Raw genomic sequence first — 18,813 nt, forward strand, 5'->3', positions numbered from 1 at the left:
CCTTTGCATGTGTATTGAAAAGCTCAAACAGAGCCATGGTCAGAGACTCTACTCCTATATGTCCTTCTTGGTACTCCTGCAGGTAGTAGGCCATGGTTTGCCTCTCTGGATCTGTCAGCAACATGTAGGCCTGCTGTTCCAGTGACACCTGAGCACTGGGTGGGCCCACACCTCTGTATCCTGCTGGCTGGATGGAGCAATAGTTTGACAAGTGAAAAATGATGGAATCAAATATAGGAGAGATGAAACATGTTGTCATTGTGTCTAATACTACAAGGACTGTGACATGCAATGGAAATTCTTCATATACTGCTGAGTTATAAGAAATACTGTTTTCAGAGTGTCATCACCTTATTTGTCTTATTAGAAAAGAACAGAACAGAGTGCGCAGGAAGCCAAGGTCATAACTCAGGCTCACTGAGAGAGAGAAAGAATGTGGATGTTTAGGTTTTAGGACGGGGGGGGCTGAAGCTATAAGAATGTGAGGAACGCTCAGACACTTCGAGATCAGGCGGACACCCTCCCGCGCTCCCGGATGGTTATTGCGCAAAAGTGTTGTATGGAATAATGAGAATTGTATGGAATAAAATGATTGTGGATTTATACACCGAGTGTTGTCCTTCCTTCAGCCCAAAGATGAAAGAATTGGGAGGTTTTAACAGAACAACACAGGTTGACCAAATGTGCTTATAAATAAACTGATTGATTGATAAGTTCAGTTCACCTCAATTCAAGTTGATTTGATTTATACAGCACAACAGTATACCAACATATGCCTCACAGGGGTTATTTTCCAAGGCTCTATAGATTGAAGGATTTGTTGTGACCAGTCATCAGTACTTGTCATGACCTAATATCTTTTAGATGATATTAGGTCATTATTAGGTCATAATTACAATGATTTCTTAACCTCCTAAGACCCAAACTCTTTCATGGCATTTTTAATTTCTCTTTGCTATTTGGGCTGATCTGGACCTGAAGAATATAAATAAAAGAAATTACCAGATTATCTTATTTTTAAAAATGGGATTTCGATAATACAGTAGCAGTATAATATCAGGCCCTTGTAGAGCAAAATTTTGTATTTTGGTCTAGACAACCCAAATTGTGATGTCCACATATGTGGACGCCAGGTCCTAGGAGGTTAAAGAAGCACCCAATCATTGCTGGATTCTGCCTGCAATTATTGTCCTCCAAGGGCTGCTGACATGGAAGTGGTTTCTCAAAAGGCAAATATGGCAGAATACACAACAACACTATATTAGTGTCAGCTAGGGTTGCTGACAGAAGAATATGAAAGGAAGCAGATGATCTGCTTCCATCTCACCCTATCCAGAGCATCTTCTCTGTTACACCAACCCTCTACATATCCTCCTTTACTAGATCCATGAACCTCCTCTGACGTCTTTTTTCTTTTAATATTGACTGGCGACTCTATTTCCAAATTCCTTTGTCCAACATATCCACTTTCCTCCTCCTCCATGTCCAAATCATGTCAGTATGCTTCTCTAACTGTCTCCAAACCACTGAAACTGAGCTGTCCCTCCGATATGCTCATTTCTAATATAGTCAATACTGGAACTCTTGATCTTGAGATTAGCCACCTAAAACGTAACTCTTTGAAGGCCATTTATACCACTTATTTTTGTGTAAAGCTAACTGAGCCTTGCATAATATAATATAATATAATATAATATAATATAATATAATATGGGCTGTCAAAGTTAACGCGATAACAATGTGTTAGTGCAAAAAAATGTTAACACCTTCTTTTTTTTTTGACGTGGAATTAATGCACTCACACACCTGCGGTCTGTGACCTTTGGCACAGTTACCTTTTACCTGTGACCTTTGGCACGCCCAGTTTTTTTTTTTGGAAATCAGGAAGCGACGCATGCAGCAGTTGTAGATGTGAGCAGAAATGGATAAAGAAAAAGGTCTTTTGAACAGCAAGTTCAATTTTAAAGCAATGCCATATGGTTGTCTTGACAAGACCAAAGTAATTTGTATTTACCGTTGATGTGAACTGTGTTATCACCGCAGTACGTCCAGTCTCAAATACCGCTTGCTAGCCAAGCACACAGCTAACGCAGAGAGCCCTCCTCCCTCTCGCCAAAGGCAGACCACGCTGGACAGCTTTCAAAGGAGACGTCTGGACAATTCTACAACTAACAAACTTTCAACAGCCACAGCAAAATGGGTGGCTACAGCTTGCAGGCCGATTAACATTGTGGAGGAGGAGGGGCTACTTGAAATAATTCGCATAGCATCCAACAAATCCACGCATGAATTGCCTTCAATAGCTACCACTGTAACCAAGATACACAACTTGTATGAAGATGAGAAAGTCGAGGAGGCTTTGGGGCAGACCAACACGGTTGCACTCACCGGAGGCCATTGGACTTCTCTAGATATTCACAGTTACCTTGGGGTAACAGCGCATTATTTTTCACCACAGAGGGAACTTCAGTTGCATGCTTTGACTGTTATGAAGATGGAGGAGAGGCACTTCACTGACACGTGCACTGAGCACTTTATGCAGCTAGCTAGACAGTGGGGAATTGAACATAAGGTCAGCACGCTGACCACTGACAGTGCACGCAACATGGTCGCAGCGGCAGGCAGCTGCCGTTTGAGCACATGCCTTGCATCACACACAGCCTCCATCGAGCCGTCACAGTTTCTCTACAGAACAGTCCATTTAACAGCACACTGACAAAATGCAGAAAGGTCAAAGGCCATTTCAAGCATAGCCCACCAAACGTACTGGAACTTGAAAAACAGCAAATTGCACATTTTCATAAGAAAGAGTCACTCAAGAGTCACACAAAGGCTCTAAACAGTACCCTGGAGATGATCAGGCATGTTTTAAAAAATCAAAAACCACTGAGAGATGCACTGGCACTACATCCAGCCAATGTTACAATGCCAACAGCAGCTGAGCTGGAGAAACCGAGGAAGCTGGACACTGTGCTGGAACAGGTAACTTATTAATACTTACTCTTACCACTTCTGACATAGGAAAGTGTGTGTGTGTGTGTGTGTGTGTGTGTGTGTGTGTGTGTGTGTGTGCGTGCGTGCGTGCGTGTGCGCGCGCGTGTGTATAAAGCGTTTTACCCTTATGTGAGTGAATGTAGCAAATTCTTAATGAAGTGTATTTCTCTATAACTGCAGGTATATAACTGAACTTTTGGGAGAAGTTTGTCTCCTGCTCAGTGGTGCTGCCAACTTTGTGTCACCTGTCGCGAGTGATGGAGGTCTCTGAGGATGACCCAGCTTAAGCTGGGCTACACTGTGCAATTTTTTCAGCCGCGTTATTCAGCTTCTGCTCAAACTGTACGATTGACTCGCAGAGGTTAGAAGTTCGTAGGTCACGATGCTCTGATGCAACCCGAGTGCTCACACTGTGCGTCCATAAAAATGAAGGTAATCTGTCGCTCGCTCTCCCTCTCAGTCTTTCACTCACACAGACACACCACCACCATCAACTTTGCTAAATTGCTAATGAAAAACATGATCAGGCAGCTGTGGTTGAGCAGCAATGTAAATCCAACTATTTTCACGGTTGTTGTGGTCGTGATAATTTTGTGAGGCCACATCGAAAAGGCTCGGATGAGCTTTCCAAAGTTCTACAAGTGCCTCCATCGCTTGTGTCCAGATCACACGCTGCACTGCCGTGCTGCTCCGTCTTTTTCACCGACGTTTATGTGTTTACATGGTTAAACTCGAGGAGACCTTCAAAGCAAAAATGAAGAAGAGCAAGGAAAAAAGTAACATCGTACGGCTCAGGGTTGTGACAGCTCTGGATCCTCGGTTTAAGGATCTTAAGTGTCTAAGCATACCTCACAGGGCTGAGGTGTGACGCTTGATCAGCGCGTTGCCGAGGGAGAAGCAGAGGCCTGCACAGCCTGAACAACCAGCAACATATAAAGGAATAAAGGCTCACTTTTCTTTAAAGTTTAGCTCCACCTCGTTCGTCTGCATTTGGGTACGCACAACACAACCTCCACGCAGTCTACCATGGCAGATCATGACAGTACAAACTGACCAGAATGGAGCCAGCAGACTCTGCATGGAATCTGCAGCATGCGGTTTCAGACGTTTGTCTCTGTGAGGGCCTTCACACGTCCAAACTGGGAGTGCTGCAGCTGTTCCTTTGTTTTCTCTTTCACTGGCAACAAGTCCCGAGGTCTCCAGCTCTCTGGCCCTGCAGGAGGGGTGCGTGGCAGGAGAATAAGGATTGTGTGGCTGAATTCTGCGGGCTTACTCTGCTGCAGTGCTTCACTCTCTTATCAGATGTTTCTTTGTCTCAGTAATTGTAATGTTCTAATTGTGACAATTGTGATTTGGCTAAATATAGATTATATCAGTAATTTGCTTATAATTCAAAAATTGATTTTGGGAAAATTGTAATTTTAACAAATCTAATCTATATGCAGACAGACTTCAGGTCGAAGTCACTGAGATTTGAACTTTTCAGTATCTGCACCCTGATTGACTTCCTCTCTGCATTCACAAGAATTTCAGAAAACTCGGCCTCTGACTTTGAGATTGAGGTAAATGAGAGTCAAACTTATCCAAGATTTTTAGTAGATATAATTATGGTACCAATTTGAATCTCCTTGAGTTACTGCGTTCACAATGTAGGTGTCCACCCCAACAGCCTTTTACGGCTGAGGGGTAAAAATCGAATAGGTGATGAAAACAAAGATAATTAGCGTGATGATCAGTGTCATTTCCTATTAGATGAAGTCATACAAGTGACCGATATCTACCATAAGTCACGACTTAGCACTACATACAGTTCGCGTGAGGATGGTGCAAGACGCTTATGTTAAGTATGGATCTAGGAACATGAGAATATGAAGACAGTGGTGAAGTGTGCAGAAAGAGGGACAGATGGGTTTGAGGTGTGGGTAGGATTACACCATCAGCTCTGAGCCCTGTCTTGTTTGCAACGGTGATGGGCAGACCGACAGTTAAGGTCAGGTTGGAGTCTCCATGCACTGTGATGTTTCCAGACGACATTGTGATCTGTGACGAGAGTAGGGAGGAGTACTGGAGGTATAAAATGAAGATAAGAGGAATGAAAGTCTGTGGACAGATTACATGTGTGTGGATAGAGGGAGACAGAAAGGTGAGGATGGAAGGAGTATTCAAAGCAATGGACAATACACAAGAAAGGTGAAGTGGCAGGTTAGAGTGGAAGTTCATGGTTTCAGTGAAGGAAGACAGAAAAGGGTGAGATGGAGGAAGATGATCCACTGTGGCAACCTCTAAAGGATGCAACTAAAAGAAGTACTGATCATATCTCGCTTGGTAAAATATGTTGTGCCAATATTATTTCAAGGGTGTGACAACCTATACAAACCTAAGAATAAAGAATAGTTTTCTTGGGTAAAAGTTAAATGTCAGGGCCTTCTATGGCTGTTTATTTTAGTTGGACCGTGCCGTACACTTCGTGATGTGCTAATACAAGATCAAATTGAACCCACATAAACCATTTTAAACAAAGAAACTCCAAACATGTCTTACATACACTAATTTTAAGTGGTTTTTTTAACTTATAAATTGTAACTTAAACCTCACTGGGAGGCAGTGCAGATGCTTTAACAATGACATGAGATGAGAAAATGTATGAATGGATTAAAATGTTGTAACAGCATTTTGAACAGATTGAGGGATTTGCAGCTCCTACAGACAGACAATATGAAAATAATGCCCTGATTTCCTCCTAGTTGGATTAAAGTAATGCACTAAGTTCACTATTTGAGATCATGCTCTTGAGTTTAGCAATATTTCTTAAATGAAAAAATCAAAAGCTGGCTGGAACTTGAAGTCAAGGACTGATCGAAAGAAAGAAAGAAATGGTTTTAAAACTACTCATAATGTGACTTAACTGGATAATGTACACTGAAAATAACGAGGGACCCTAGGGGGGCCGCAGATGCTGTGGAGGAAGCACACTTGGAGGCAGGGATTCTCTTCACCCAATGTGCCATTTATTTACAAAAAAAGCCAAGCTGGGGGTACGAACAACAAAAACGAAACTTGTACAACCAAACTTAAAGCAGGTCCAAACGCTAGGCTCATGCCTAGTGGGATGCTACCCAGCCTTTAGTCTTACAGCACCACCTTGAACTCAGCATTAACTCTGCTTTTAAAGCTTAAACCCCTCCCCAAGAACAAGCCATGCAAGGCCTTCCTCTCTTTCTCACACTACACCACAAATCCTGCCAATGATTCACTTCCTTATAAACATTGAATCAGGTACTGAATCAGTGACATACTGAATGAAGCTTTGTCCCTGATCATGTGAATCTGGCTAGATGAACCAGACCACAGTGCTTCTGAAGTGGTGTGATGTTTTTTTGACACATGCGCCGGAGCTTCAGGTTCAAATGGACCAGCACTAGCAACATGAAACAGAGAAACCTCCAAACATTTTGGTAATACTGATAATCTAACAGTAAATGGTTTTGAATACATGGGCCCACTGCATAACTATTTCATGGTATGAAACTTAGGAGCATTTTATTTCACTTCCTTAGGACATAAAACAAACTAATGAAGGAATGGTCCACATCAGCATTAGGCTCACATTCATAACTAAAACAACTCTATGAGGATGGTGAGGAGTCTGCATATCGACAGGAAGTTGAGCGGCTGGTACTCTGGTGCAGTCAGCACAACCTGGAGCTGAACATGCTTAAGACTGTAGAGATGACAGTGGACTTCAGGAGACATCCCTCAACACTGCCCCCTCTCAAAATATATCAGACAGCCCTGTGTCGACTGTGGAGATCTTCAGGTTCCTGGGTACCACCATCTCCCAGGACCTCAGAAAGACCCAGCAGAGGATGTACTTCCTGAGACAACTGGGGAGGTACAGTCTTCCACAGGAGCTGCTGATCCAGCTCTACACTGCAGTCATTGAGTCTGTCCTGTGCTCCTCCATCACAGTCTGGTATGGAGCAGCCAGTGAACAGGACAGGAGCAGACTGCAGTGGACTGTACGGGCAGCAGAAAAGAATATAGGCGCCCCCCTGCCCTCCATCCAGGACCTGCACCTCTCAAGAACCAGCCAATAAATTCGATTCTGATTCTGCATCTGGAGCTCATTGAGCCTTGGTCCCTCTAGGACACTGTTATTGTGTATGGGGGGACTCCCTCTATGCTGCTCCCGACTAGTTGTTGTCCCCCCTCCCATGGGACTTGGGCACTTGGTGGCTCTGTGGGTTAGCTGACTTGGACCTCTTCATTGTGCAATGGGGGCTCTGCCAGGTGTCAGGAAGTGAAGGAATTTCTAAAGAGTTCCTGAAGAATGGATGAAATGACTTGTTTGAAATCGAGTGACGGTTAGACGCAGCCATACTGGCAATGGCAAAGCAGCTCCAGTTAATACAGTAGGGACTCAGTTTCAGTGAGTGAAGCACACTGCTTCACACCACTAAACTGTGAGATGATAATATAATCAATAACATGTTCTGGAAAGATGAGCCTGAGATCAAACTTCCTGATGAGGCCAGTGAACAGAACAGCAAGACTGTTCCAACAAACCCTGGTTGGTGTGTCCAGGAAGTTCCAGCAAAATCTTTGACTGTCACACTCAACTCGGGATGAATCAGAGCTTCAATTATGAAATTATACAAGCTCAGTTGTATTTGTTCTATTTGGCTTGGCTTTATTCTGCAGTTTGTTTGTTTTTAATTTAAGACAGGTTTTCTACAGTTCATGTTCATTTAACCACTTTTGCAGTAAAATACTTTTACAGATTCATAAATGAGTGAAACAAAAGACCTTAGAGAATATGAAAAACATTGTTGTGATCTTTCTACTTCTGGCTGGGACATCTTGAAATTTCGGTAGTATTTCCAGTGTGCCGTTTTCCTTGTTTGGATGGAGAAATAGGATGTATGCGTACGCAATGCTTCAGTGAAGCAGTGTACAATTTCAGGTAGACCGTGTTTACAATAGGCAGTAATGCAAAGCTGCCATTCTTACCTTTCCTAATACAGGTGTAGCTCTGGCTGAAGACGGTCTGATAGAAAGAACACAACAAACAACAAACAATGCTTAGCATATTTAAAAAGTAAACACACAAATGATTAGTTATGCTTATAATTGGACTGAGACCAACACAGTCAACTTGTTAAAAACCACAACGTCAACAACATCATCATGAAGTGACGAGCTGAGAGTCTCCGTAATCTTCTTCTCTGTCGTGACGATGCACTTCCTCATGTTTTCCCATGAAGAACTATAGTGAGAGCTCAGGTTGGTTTGTGGTTTGGGTTACATGCACTTCCATATGTTAACCACATATGAACTAAAAATGTCTCGTCACATCTATTACCACCCCAAATTCATAAAAATTGGAACACTGTGGAAAATGTAAATATGCAATGATTTGCAAATCTAACCCCATCAGAACATGTAACACACGTTTTTAAATGTTTTTACACATAATGTTCAAACTGTGACATATTACTATTGCATGAAAAGTATTAGCCATTGGTACAAAAAAGCCCAATTAATCAAGTTAATTGGGTAAAAAGTCCCCACAATCACCTCCACACTTCTGCCTTTTCTTCTTTCTAGCTGCGTGCACCCTGTTCCTGTGTCTTCAGCCATCAGCAGCACAGTTTCCATCTGACTGATCTGTTAGGAAATCTCACCTCATGTCTGATTTGGCAAAGATTTTATACTGGATACATACAAATGTTGTGTGTATCCAGTTTTGTAGGGTTACATGACTTTGCCACAGTCGTGTAAACCTGGGCCTGGCATTAGGAGTATGGTTTGTGGCACCGCCATAGCTGGAATATATACTTTCAAGGGTAAATCAACCTTTCCATTTCTCAAGGCTCATTCATGATTTTTAACATTGTATAGATTTTACAGTAGTTACCTGCTGGGAGCAGGTTGTGATGTTACTAATATTAGGCATTACAGTGAATAACAGCTTAAGAAGTTAGTTGTCAGTTTAATTAGAAATGGCGATAGTGTAGAGCAGCGGTCTCCAACCTTTTTTGCGCCACAGACCGGTTTATGCCCGACAATATTTTCAAGGACCGGCCTTTAAGGTGTCGCGGATAAATACAACAAAATAAAACTAGTACCGGTACCGAAAAAAAGAAGATTTATTCATAACACACGTGAAAAGACCCAGGAAAACAGAGTAAACGATAAAAACGATAACAAAATAACACTGACAACCGATAAAAACCCTGAAAACTATACATTTCACACCTGAGCCTCAACTCTCGCGGCCCGGCACCAAACGACTCACCGACCAGTACCAGTCCGAGGCCCAGGGGTTGGGGACCGCTGGTGTAGAAGCTTCAAGGTGGAGGGGCATTAAGTCCTATGATAAGGTGGGTAATGAGGACCACGTGAGACAAAATAATATGCAGTATCTCAGCCAGGGTTGCCTTCATGGTCACTACAACAACATTAGGCTGGGTTGGGACCAGTGAAGGGAGAATTAAGTGTAAACTACGCTTTCTCCTCATCAGTTTGAACAAATCAGACAGACGCACATTCTCATATAAAACTTTGTATTCTGCTAAGCAGGGTACTCGCTTGACTGCAGCTGTTTTACAGCATGTGGTTTTCTGAACAAACGGGATCCACGTACATGATGCTTTATAATCAGTCAAGGCCTTGTAAATAAATGTATCAACAGAAGAAGTGTTTTGGCTGCTGCTTCCTCGAGGTGGATAAACAAACACGCTAACACAAACCAGCGCTCAGTACAATTAAAAGGAACTATTCAGATGATGAAATAAGAACAAACTGGTTATCAATTAAAAACACTCTAATTCCACACAGGGACAAGTATTCACATTTCTAATAATCATTCTCAATCGCTCTCATATACTTACCTTGTACAACAGTTACTGGAACTGCCACTACCATGGATGCCACTGCTGATAGTGGTGTTGGGGACAGAACTGGGGTTAGCAGGCGCACTGGACTCGATTATTCCCCGACCGCTGATACATTTGGGCTCATCCACCACTGTGCATGCGTGAGGTAGACGGGCAACATCCCTCACGTTCATCAGCAAGTTGTACCCTGTTTTTAGGATATGAACCGCCTCATCGTGGGAGATGGTCACAAAGCTCTGACCGTTGACTTCCAATATCTGATCACCCACCTGCAACAGAGAACTCTGGTTATGCACTACATGCTTATCTATGTCTCATAACACCTTCTGTACATAGTTCCTACACGCCTGCATCTGGGAAGTATTCACAGCGCTTCACCTGTTCCACATTTTGTCATTTTACAACCCAAAATAAATGTAATTCATTTTTCACCTCAAATTTTCTACACACAACATAATGTGTGTAACATTTTTGCCATAATTACAAAGTGAAGAAATTTGCCTGAAATTCTTGCAAATTTCTTCAAAAAACAAAAGGCATGTAGAGAAGCATTCACAGACGTCCATAAATGGAACAAAGCTGGGACCCTCAGGAGTCTTCATAGAGGTGGCCATCTGCCCACCTGTCAGTAAAAGGTTTGGCAAAAGGCATCTGAAACAAAGTTCTCTGTTCTTCATCATCATCACCTTCATTTATAAAGCACTTTAAAACAACCACAGCTGACACAAAGTGCTGTACATAGGAACTATATAATAAAAGTACATAAGATATAAATAATGTTGGCCCTGCGACAGACTGGCGACCTGTCCAGGATGTACCCCGCCCCTCGCCCTATGACAGCTGGGATAGGCTCCAGACCCTGAAAAGGATAAGCGGAAGCGAATAGATGGATGGAAGATATAAATAAAAGCAAAAGAAAAGAAAAAGTAAAATAATTAATTAAATAACTAATTTCATTACAAGAGAAACTAAGTCTCACTGAGGTTAAAAGCCAACAAATAAAAATGGGTTTTAAGACGCGATTTAAAAGTGGCGAGGGCTCTCTAATGTGCACGCGCAAATTATTCCATCATTTAGGACCCACGATAGTATAGGCCTAGTGGGTACTTTGCTAGTACAAACTAACACAATGAATATATTTTATAGAATAGAATAAACAAGGGGAAATTTGTGTGTAACAGCAGCAAAAACAAAACACAACACATGTATGTACCACCATGTGGACATCGCTGTGTGATTCTGACTATTTTTTCAATTCAATTCAGTTTTATTTACACAGCACCAAATCACAACAACAGTCGCCTCAAGGCGCTTTATATTGTAAGGTCGACCCTACAATAATACATACAGAGAAAACCCAACAATCATATGACCCCCTCTGAGGGGAAGAAGACAGGATCAAAGACATGCTGATTCCTTGGGCAAGACACTTCACCCTACCGCCTACTGGTGTTGGTCAGAGGGGCCGATAGCGCGATATGGCAGCCTGGCTTCTGTCAGTCTGCCCCAGGGCAGCTGTGGCTACAACTGTAGCTGCCTCCACCAGTGTGTGAATGTGAGAGTGAATGAATAGTGGCATTGTAAAGCGCTTTGGGTGCCTTGAAAAGCGCTATATAAATCCAATCCATTATTATTATTATTAACACATAGTGAGTGAAGAAGAAACACCCAGTGCATCATGGGAATCCCCCAGCAGCCTACACCTATTGCAGCATAACTAAGGGAGGATTCAGGGTCACCTGGTCCAGCCCTAACTATATGCTTTAGCAAAAAGGGAAGTTTGAAGCCTGATCTTAGGAACAACAAGTCAGCCTGGAGTGTGAGAGTGAAGTGCTCTAATGGGGTGATATGGTGCTATAAGGTCAGCAAGATCCTGATAATAATGAATTACAGTCTATTATAGAAGTAATGGCAGATTTTTTTACTCATGTCAAGCAAAAATATCTTGTATTAAGTGAAAAAATCTGCCAATGGAACAAGTGAAAATTCTCCAGATCCAAGATGCACCGTCTAAAAACAAGCTCATATATGTCAGTGAAATGTTACTATGTAGCTGACTCTGTCTTATTTTAAGTGTGGTGAGATATGTTTGACTAGAAATTAGAGAAATATACTTGGTAAGATTTTGAGTTTTTGCAGTGAGGCAGAAGAAAGAACAAACAACAAGAACAAATACAGGCCTGCGGCCTACTACTGCCACCCTCACTGCTGATGAGGCCCACAAGCCCACACTAAGGCAACAACAACCCCAAACTGCAGCACGGAGCGTCACACCACAGGACCTCCCCTCCCTGGACAGCAGTGCAAGGACAAAGAGACAGACAACCCACACCACACAGTTCTCCCCTAACCTACATAACATATGAGGGCTGAGCAGGTGCAGACTGAGAGAGAGCAGCACCCACACACTCCCACAGCCTCACAGGATGGAACAGTAAAATGATCCCGAGCCTGTATAACTGGGAACATACTTCACTGCATGACAGAGTTAGAAAAGCCACATCAGCTTCCCTGCAGCTGAGTGTTGGACATCCTGAACCAACACTCATGTCAGTTACATCCCACTTGGTGTCGTGTCCTGTGGACTGTTTTGAGTCCAGTGAGAGACACATTTCTGGGAACTTAGCAGAGCTGCTGCTCAAAATGGCAGAGTGGGCTGAGGAAAACAGTGCAGTGGTACTGACAATGCAGCTAACACGATACCTTAAGCAACAAACATCCTGCGTTACTTGTACATCCTTCATCTTTTTGTAAGAGACGTTCTGACGGTGATGAAGCCCACTGTGGGAGCACAGCAGTCACAGGGGAACGACACATGGGCATGCCTCAGTCACTCAAACAGGAGTGTATTACAAGCAGGAACTCAACGTTTCATATTCTCAAACATGGATCCACTCATCTCTGCGCTGGCTGTTATGAATGCACTGATGATCTTTGGGAGACACTGCAGCCATGCACTGTTTGGAGCCATTTGAACACAGCAGTGCAGACAGGTGTACAAATGTTTTATTATTGTTATTATTGCATCATTGCTATGAAAGGCAGAGCAGACATGAGTGGAAATAAGTTTTAAGAGAATATAACAACAACCACCATGCTTGACCCAAGAAAGGGGAAAAAACGCGACCTTTAATGAAAACAGAGCAGCTGATGAAAGTTTTCTGAGAATAACTGCAGCAACAGTAAAATACAGCCAGCCAACTCCACTGCCAGGAGGAGAGGAGGCAACAGAGGAGCAAGAGGAGTCACAAGCTTCTAATGTTTGGAGGTTCAACTGGAGACACTAAGAGAAGGAATCCCTCAGCTGATGCAACGCGTGAGGAGCTTCTATTCCACTGACCCGCTGAGCCCAAGGCTACAATCCATCCACGTCTTACACTGACATGAAGACTGTGCGTGGTATCAGTCCCCTCTGTTTTATCTCCTTTAAAACAGAGAAGAACCACGATTAACCCCTCAAAGCTGAGGCGCACGGCTTTTCTTAATGCCAATCGTCACTAAAAGCTAAATCTGTTACCTGCTGTTTTATTTGTTTTACAGATTTAAATGCATATTTTGTAATGTGATTCTGTTTTACTGTAAATAGTTAAAAGCGTATAAATATTAAAGATACAATCAGAGACTGAATCTTTTGTCACTTTGAGATGGGTCTTTGTTTTGTACTATTTCTTTTTCCCAGCACTCTGTTCCATGTTTAGTGTCATAACTCATAGAAATAATAACATTCGTTATAATATGTGGTTTGTACATTAGTCGTTTATTTTATACAAACATTTACTTAAATCCATCCATCCATCCATCTTCATCCGCTTTGTCCGGGGCCGGGTCGCGGGGGCAGCAGCCTAAGCAAAGAGGCCCAGACCTCCCTCTCCCCAGCCACCTCCTCCAGCTTATCCGGGGGAATACCAAGGCGTTCCCAGGCCAGCCGAGAGATATAATCTCTCCAGCGTGTCCTGGGTCTGCCCCGGGGCCTCCTCCCGGTGGGACATGCCTGGAACACCTCACCCAGGAGGCGCCCAGGGGGCATTCTTGTCAGATGCCCGAACCACCTCAGCTGGCTCCTTTCGATGTGGAGCAGCAGCTGCTCTACTCTGAGCCCCTCCCGGATGGCCGAACTTCTCACCCTATCTCTAAGGGAGAGGCCAGCCACCCTTCGGAGGAAGCTCATTTCTGCCGCTTGTATCCGCGATCTCGTTCTTTCGGTCACTACCCACAGCTCGTGGCCATAGGTGAGGGTAGGGACGTAGATCGACCGGTAAATTGAGAGCTTCGCTTTTACACTCAGCTCCCTCTTCACCACGACGGACCGGTGCAGCGTCCACATTACTGCAGCTGCAGCCCCAATCCGTCTGTCGATCTCCGGCTCCCTTCTCCCATCACTCGCGAACAAGACCCCGAGATACTTGAACTCCTCCACTTGGGGCAGGAACTCATCCCCGACCCGGAGTGGGCACTCCACCCTTTTCCGGCTGAGAACCATGGCCTCAGATTTGGAGGTGCTGATCCTCATTCCCGCTGCTTCACACTCGGCCGCAAACCGTTCCAGTGCGAGCTGGAGGCCCTCACCCGATGAAGCCAACAGAACCACATCATCCGCAAAAATCAGAGATGAGATTCTGAGGCCACCAAAGCGAAAGCCCTCCGCCACTTGGCTGCGCCTAGAAATCCTGTCCATAAAAATTATGAACAGAACCGGAGACAAAGGGCAGCCCTGGCGGAGCCCATCACCCACCGGGAACGAGTCCGACTTATTGCCGGCAATGCGAACCAAGCTCTTGCACCGGTTGTATAGGGATCGAATGGCTTAAATCCTTTGTAATAAATTGATCTGAAGAGCTGCTTGGGAGCCAACAGAGCCGACTCACTGAGCCATAAGAAGCAGCTCTCTTATTAAAAGAGCCAGAATTCAAATCACTAATAGTTTCCATCACTGTTGAATGAGCTGGCAAAACATTACAGAGAAGCACTGTGTGACTGTCCAACAGTTGCTAATGGTTTGAATTTACACCTAATATTCACTGAGTGATGTTAGGCACCCACAGTGACATATACACTGTGTCTGTACTGGAAGCGAAACAAAACAAATACCAACAACAGCTTTGCAACATGTACTTCTGTCCATATACTGCCAGTAGTTTATAGTACAACAGTCAGTTATTCTGTGTATCCACAAACACAATCAGACCTCCTGCAGGACAAAGGGTGAAGATGAAGTCACGGCATTAGATGCTGAGTTTGAGCAAAGAGACTAGAAAACTTTATGTTTCATTATTCTGATGCAAATTTGAAATTATAAAAACTGTTCATTTATTTAACAATACAAATACTTACATTTTGAATTGTCTTTTAATATTTCTTTTCCAGGGTTAGAAAAGTGACTCTAACTGAATGAATTTAACCCTTGTGTGGTGTTTTTGTTACTCAGCCGGTGTTCATGGGTCTGGTGGACCCGCTAGAGTTTTGGCTTTCCAATTAACACTATCAAACAATTTTATGTTAAATTACTCAACAGATGTTTACTTCATCCCAATTACGAGCCATGAGAACAGAAAACATGGTTAATTTTTCCCTTCACCTTTGTTCGATCACATTTATGAATTAATGTGCTTCTCATTTTTTTAATAAAATGTTAGAAAAAATAAAATAAAATCAGTTATAATCAAGTGTAAATATCTTTATACCATATTTTGCAGGTTTTGATGGTATATACTGCCTAAAGGGGCAGCGGCCTCCACTTGGCATGGGTCTCACAGACCACCATACAAGGGTTAAGTAGATTTCTATCACTTTCTAATGCATATGTAAAATAACGAACAGGCGACACAATCGGTCACACATGTAAATACACATATACACACATATAAATGAGCCAGGTCCTTTCATATGGAGCTGTGATGACGACTCTGCTAGTCTGAAAACCACAAGTTTAAACAGTATCTGAGGCTACGCTGCCTCTGGTGGCCACTAGCTGTATATGCCATGTGATCCAGTTCACTAGCCAAGCCTCCATCTTATTAACTGCAAAAACAATTTCTGACAGGGACGAAGGATGGATGCACAAAGAGGAGAAAGGAAAGGTTATCGATTGATTGATTGATTGATTGATTGATTGATTGATTGATTGATTGATTGATTGATTGATTGATTGATTGATCATACTTTATTCATCCTGAGGGAAATTGGGTTAAGGCTGCCAGCTGTGCCAGCGCCATAATCCAGCCTCTTGGTCCAGCTGCTGATCCCACTATAACTGCAGGATCACGCAGTCGGCTGCTGCGTGACCAGCACAGCAGACACACACAGATCCACACACACTAGCAGCTTATTACACAATCAATGAATCACTGCAGAGTATCAATGAATGAGCCTTATCTCGACAGTGAGGACGGAGCTTCTTCATACCTTTATCAACATCTTCTCTGTTGTTGTGGCTTTAACACTTTTTTTCATAGTGTGTAAAGTATGCCAGTCCCAAAAATAGCTCTTTATCTCTCTGTTAAAGTAGTGCAGCAATATCTCCCACCATGCTTCTTTGAAAAGTTTTAAATTTGGCTTTTTCTCTTGTTTTTAGCTGTCCCAATTATTTCAACACGTAATCTAGAATGCTGCTTTATTTTTATCTCCAAGTCAGACGTGGTGTGACAACATCAAGAAAGCCATGTTGTTCACAGGCAGGAAGCAGTTTCTGTTCTCCTCCCCTCAGGCAGGTTGAAAAGGCCTGAGTCAGAAGACTGACCTGAAAGCACACAGCGACCTGGAACATATATATAAAAATAAAATTCCCATCTCGCCCCTGCGGGTGCTCTATAATTCAAGCTCGGGTCCTCTACCAGAGGCCTGGGAGCTTGAGGGTCCTGCAGTATCTTAGCTGTTCCCAGGACTGCGCTCTTCTGGACAGAGATCTCCGATGTTATTCCCGGGATCTGCTGGAGCCACTCGCCTAGCTTGGGAGTCACCGCACCTAGTGCTCCGATTACCACGGGGACCACCGTTACCTTCACCCTCCACATCCTCTCGAGCTCTTCTCTGAGCCCTTGGTATTTCTCCAGCTTCTCGTGTTCCTTCTTCCTGATATTGCTGTCATTCGGAACCGCTACATCGATCACTACGGCCGTCTTCTTCTGTTTGTCTACCACCACTATGTCCGGTTGGTTAGCCACCACCATTTTGTCCGTCTGTATCTGGAAGTCCCACAGGATCTTAGCTCGGTCATTCTCCACCACCCTTGGGGGCGTCTCCCATTTTGCCAGTCTGGTCCTGCAGTCTCGGCTGACTGCTTGGTCTGCCAGTAGCTGGTGTTTTGCGCCTCTGGTATTCTTGGCTCCCCCTTGCCGTAGCATTTATGTTGTACCTCGTCAATCTCTAGCTGTGAGAGCAGTCCCTTCTTTCGAATGTTGGAACACTGAGCTACTAGTTGTTTCGCCGTCATTGTGGATGTTGGGTATCGAAGAATCCATAGGTCCCTCATCCTATTCATGTAGCCCCTTCCGCCGGGGTTACTTGCGTAGTAGCATTCCAACAACGCCCTGTTTTCGTCTCTTGCCCACCGATGCCTTCTTGTTCCAGTAGCCCACTTCTCGTCACGGTGCCCTGGTTCCTCAACACCTGACGCGGACCTTGTTGATCCGGGCGACGTCCGAGCCGGCATGCCTTCATACTTATCTGTCTCGCTTGCTTAGCATAGGGGGTCTAGCCTTAGGACCCTTACTGGATACAGATGCCCCAGGCAGGAATCGAACGCCTGGGGCGTGTATATATATATGTGTGTGTGTGTGTGTGTATGTGTGTGTGTGTGTGTGTGTGTATGATATTTAGTGTATAATTTCTAAGGAGTAGAAGGTGGAGTAGAAAGAGTAGGTAAGGAAAGGGGCAGACGGCTTGCTGCTTCAACTACCAACAAATTACGGCACATTTCTGTAGCTCACATATTTGAAGATAAAGGACCTGAATCTCAGGAGCGGGACCACGCCTCCAAACATGCTCCTTTCGGTTCTCATCTATACATGTTCCCCCAGTTCTACAAGCTCCTCAAATGAGGACGCGGGCCCAGCAGTGAATGAACAGTTACCACTAACATAACATTCAGAGATGATACTGATCCCACTGCTTACAGAGGGAGTTTACAGACACCATCTTACTGCATCACATTCACTAAACTCTTTCACAGATGTTTGTAAAGCAGACTGAAAGGCTCGGCGCTTGATTTTTATATACCTGCAGTAGTGGGAGTGCAGTGTGGGTTTGTATTGTGTTGTGGTGTAATACAGCAATGCTCTGAAGGACAGATGAGACAGGCTACCTTTAGTCCACCAATGTCTGCAGCAGATCCAGGGTCCACTCCAGTAATGTATATGCCCAGTCCATACTCAGCACCACCCCTGATCATTAGACCCAGAGATCGACCTCCTTCCATGTTCAGGTTCACCTTTAGGAAAGACAGGGTATTCAGATCAATCTGTGTTGTTAGTAAACAAAGACTTACAGAAGAAAAGTTTGGAGGCAGAATAGTCAGAATAATAAACAGAGTTTAAAGAAACGTTCTTTCCTTGGAATCAACACATGAACAGCTGTGGTCAGCCTTTATGAGCCGTGGCCATCAAAGCTGAATGGAGGACTCAAAGGCAGACAAAACCCAAACAGTAATCGCAGAGTTAAGATCTTTATTTGGCTAAAAGTAAGGATTTGTTCACTGGACTGATGGGAACCAGGCATGTTGTATAGAGTGCTTTGAGTACTCCGGGAGAGTAGAAAAGCGCTATAAAAGAATCAGTCCAATTATCATTTACCATGGATTCTGTTTCTGATTGGTAAGAGTTATTCACACCAGTGGCCTGCGAGAGGTCATCCTGCAGGGCGATCCTCATGCTGTTGTTCCTTGCACAAGGACGGTTTAGGTTCTGTAGGGTTCAGGTATCACCTC

General features: G+C 43.7%; 1 protein-coding gene across 4 annotated transcripts in view; it reads right to left on the reverse strand.

Moving 5' to 3' along the window:
• Window positions 1–18,813, reverse strand: part of LOC101470039 (whirlin) — a 64,454-nt gene that overhangs the window by 13,361 nt on the left and 32,280 nt on the right. For all 4 annotated transcript variants that reach the window (XM_004558611.6, XM_004558610.6, XM_076890547.1 and 1 more), the window contains exons 3-6: window positions 18,193–18,318; window positions 9,888–10,162; window positions 8,005–8,041; window positions 2–187 (exon numbers count right to left, since the gene is read on the reverse strand). In XM_004558611.6, the coding sequence (XP_004558668.1) occupies window positions 2–187; window positions 8,005–8,041; window positions 9,888–10,162; window positions 18,193–18,318 (624 nt within the window). The remainder of the gene's footprint in view (window position 1; window positions 188–8,004; window positions 8,042–9,887; window positions 10,163–18,192; window positions 18,319–18,813) is intronic.

Source organism: Maylandia zebra, linkage group LG12, assembly GCF_041146795.1.
Source record: "Maylandia zebra isolate NMK-2024a linkage group LG12, Mzebra_GT3a, whole genome shotgun sequence".
Classification (NCBI taxonomy): domain Eukaryota; kingdom Metazoa; phylum Chordata; class Actinopteri; order Cichliformes; family Cichlidae; genus Maylandia; species Maylandia zebra.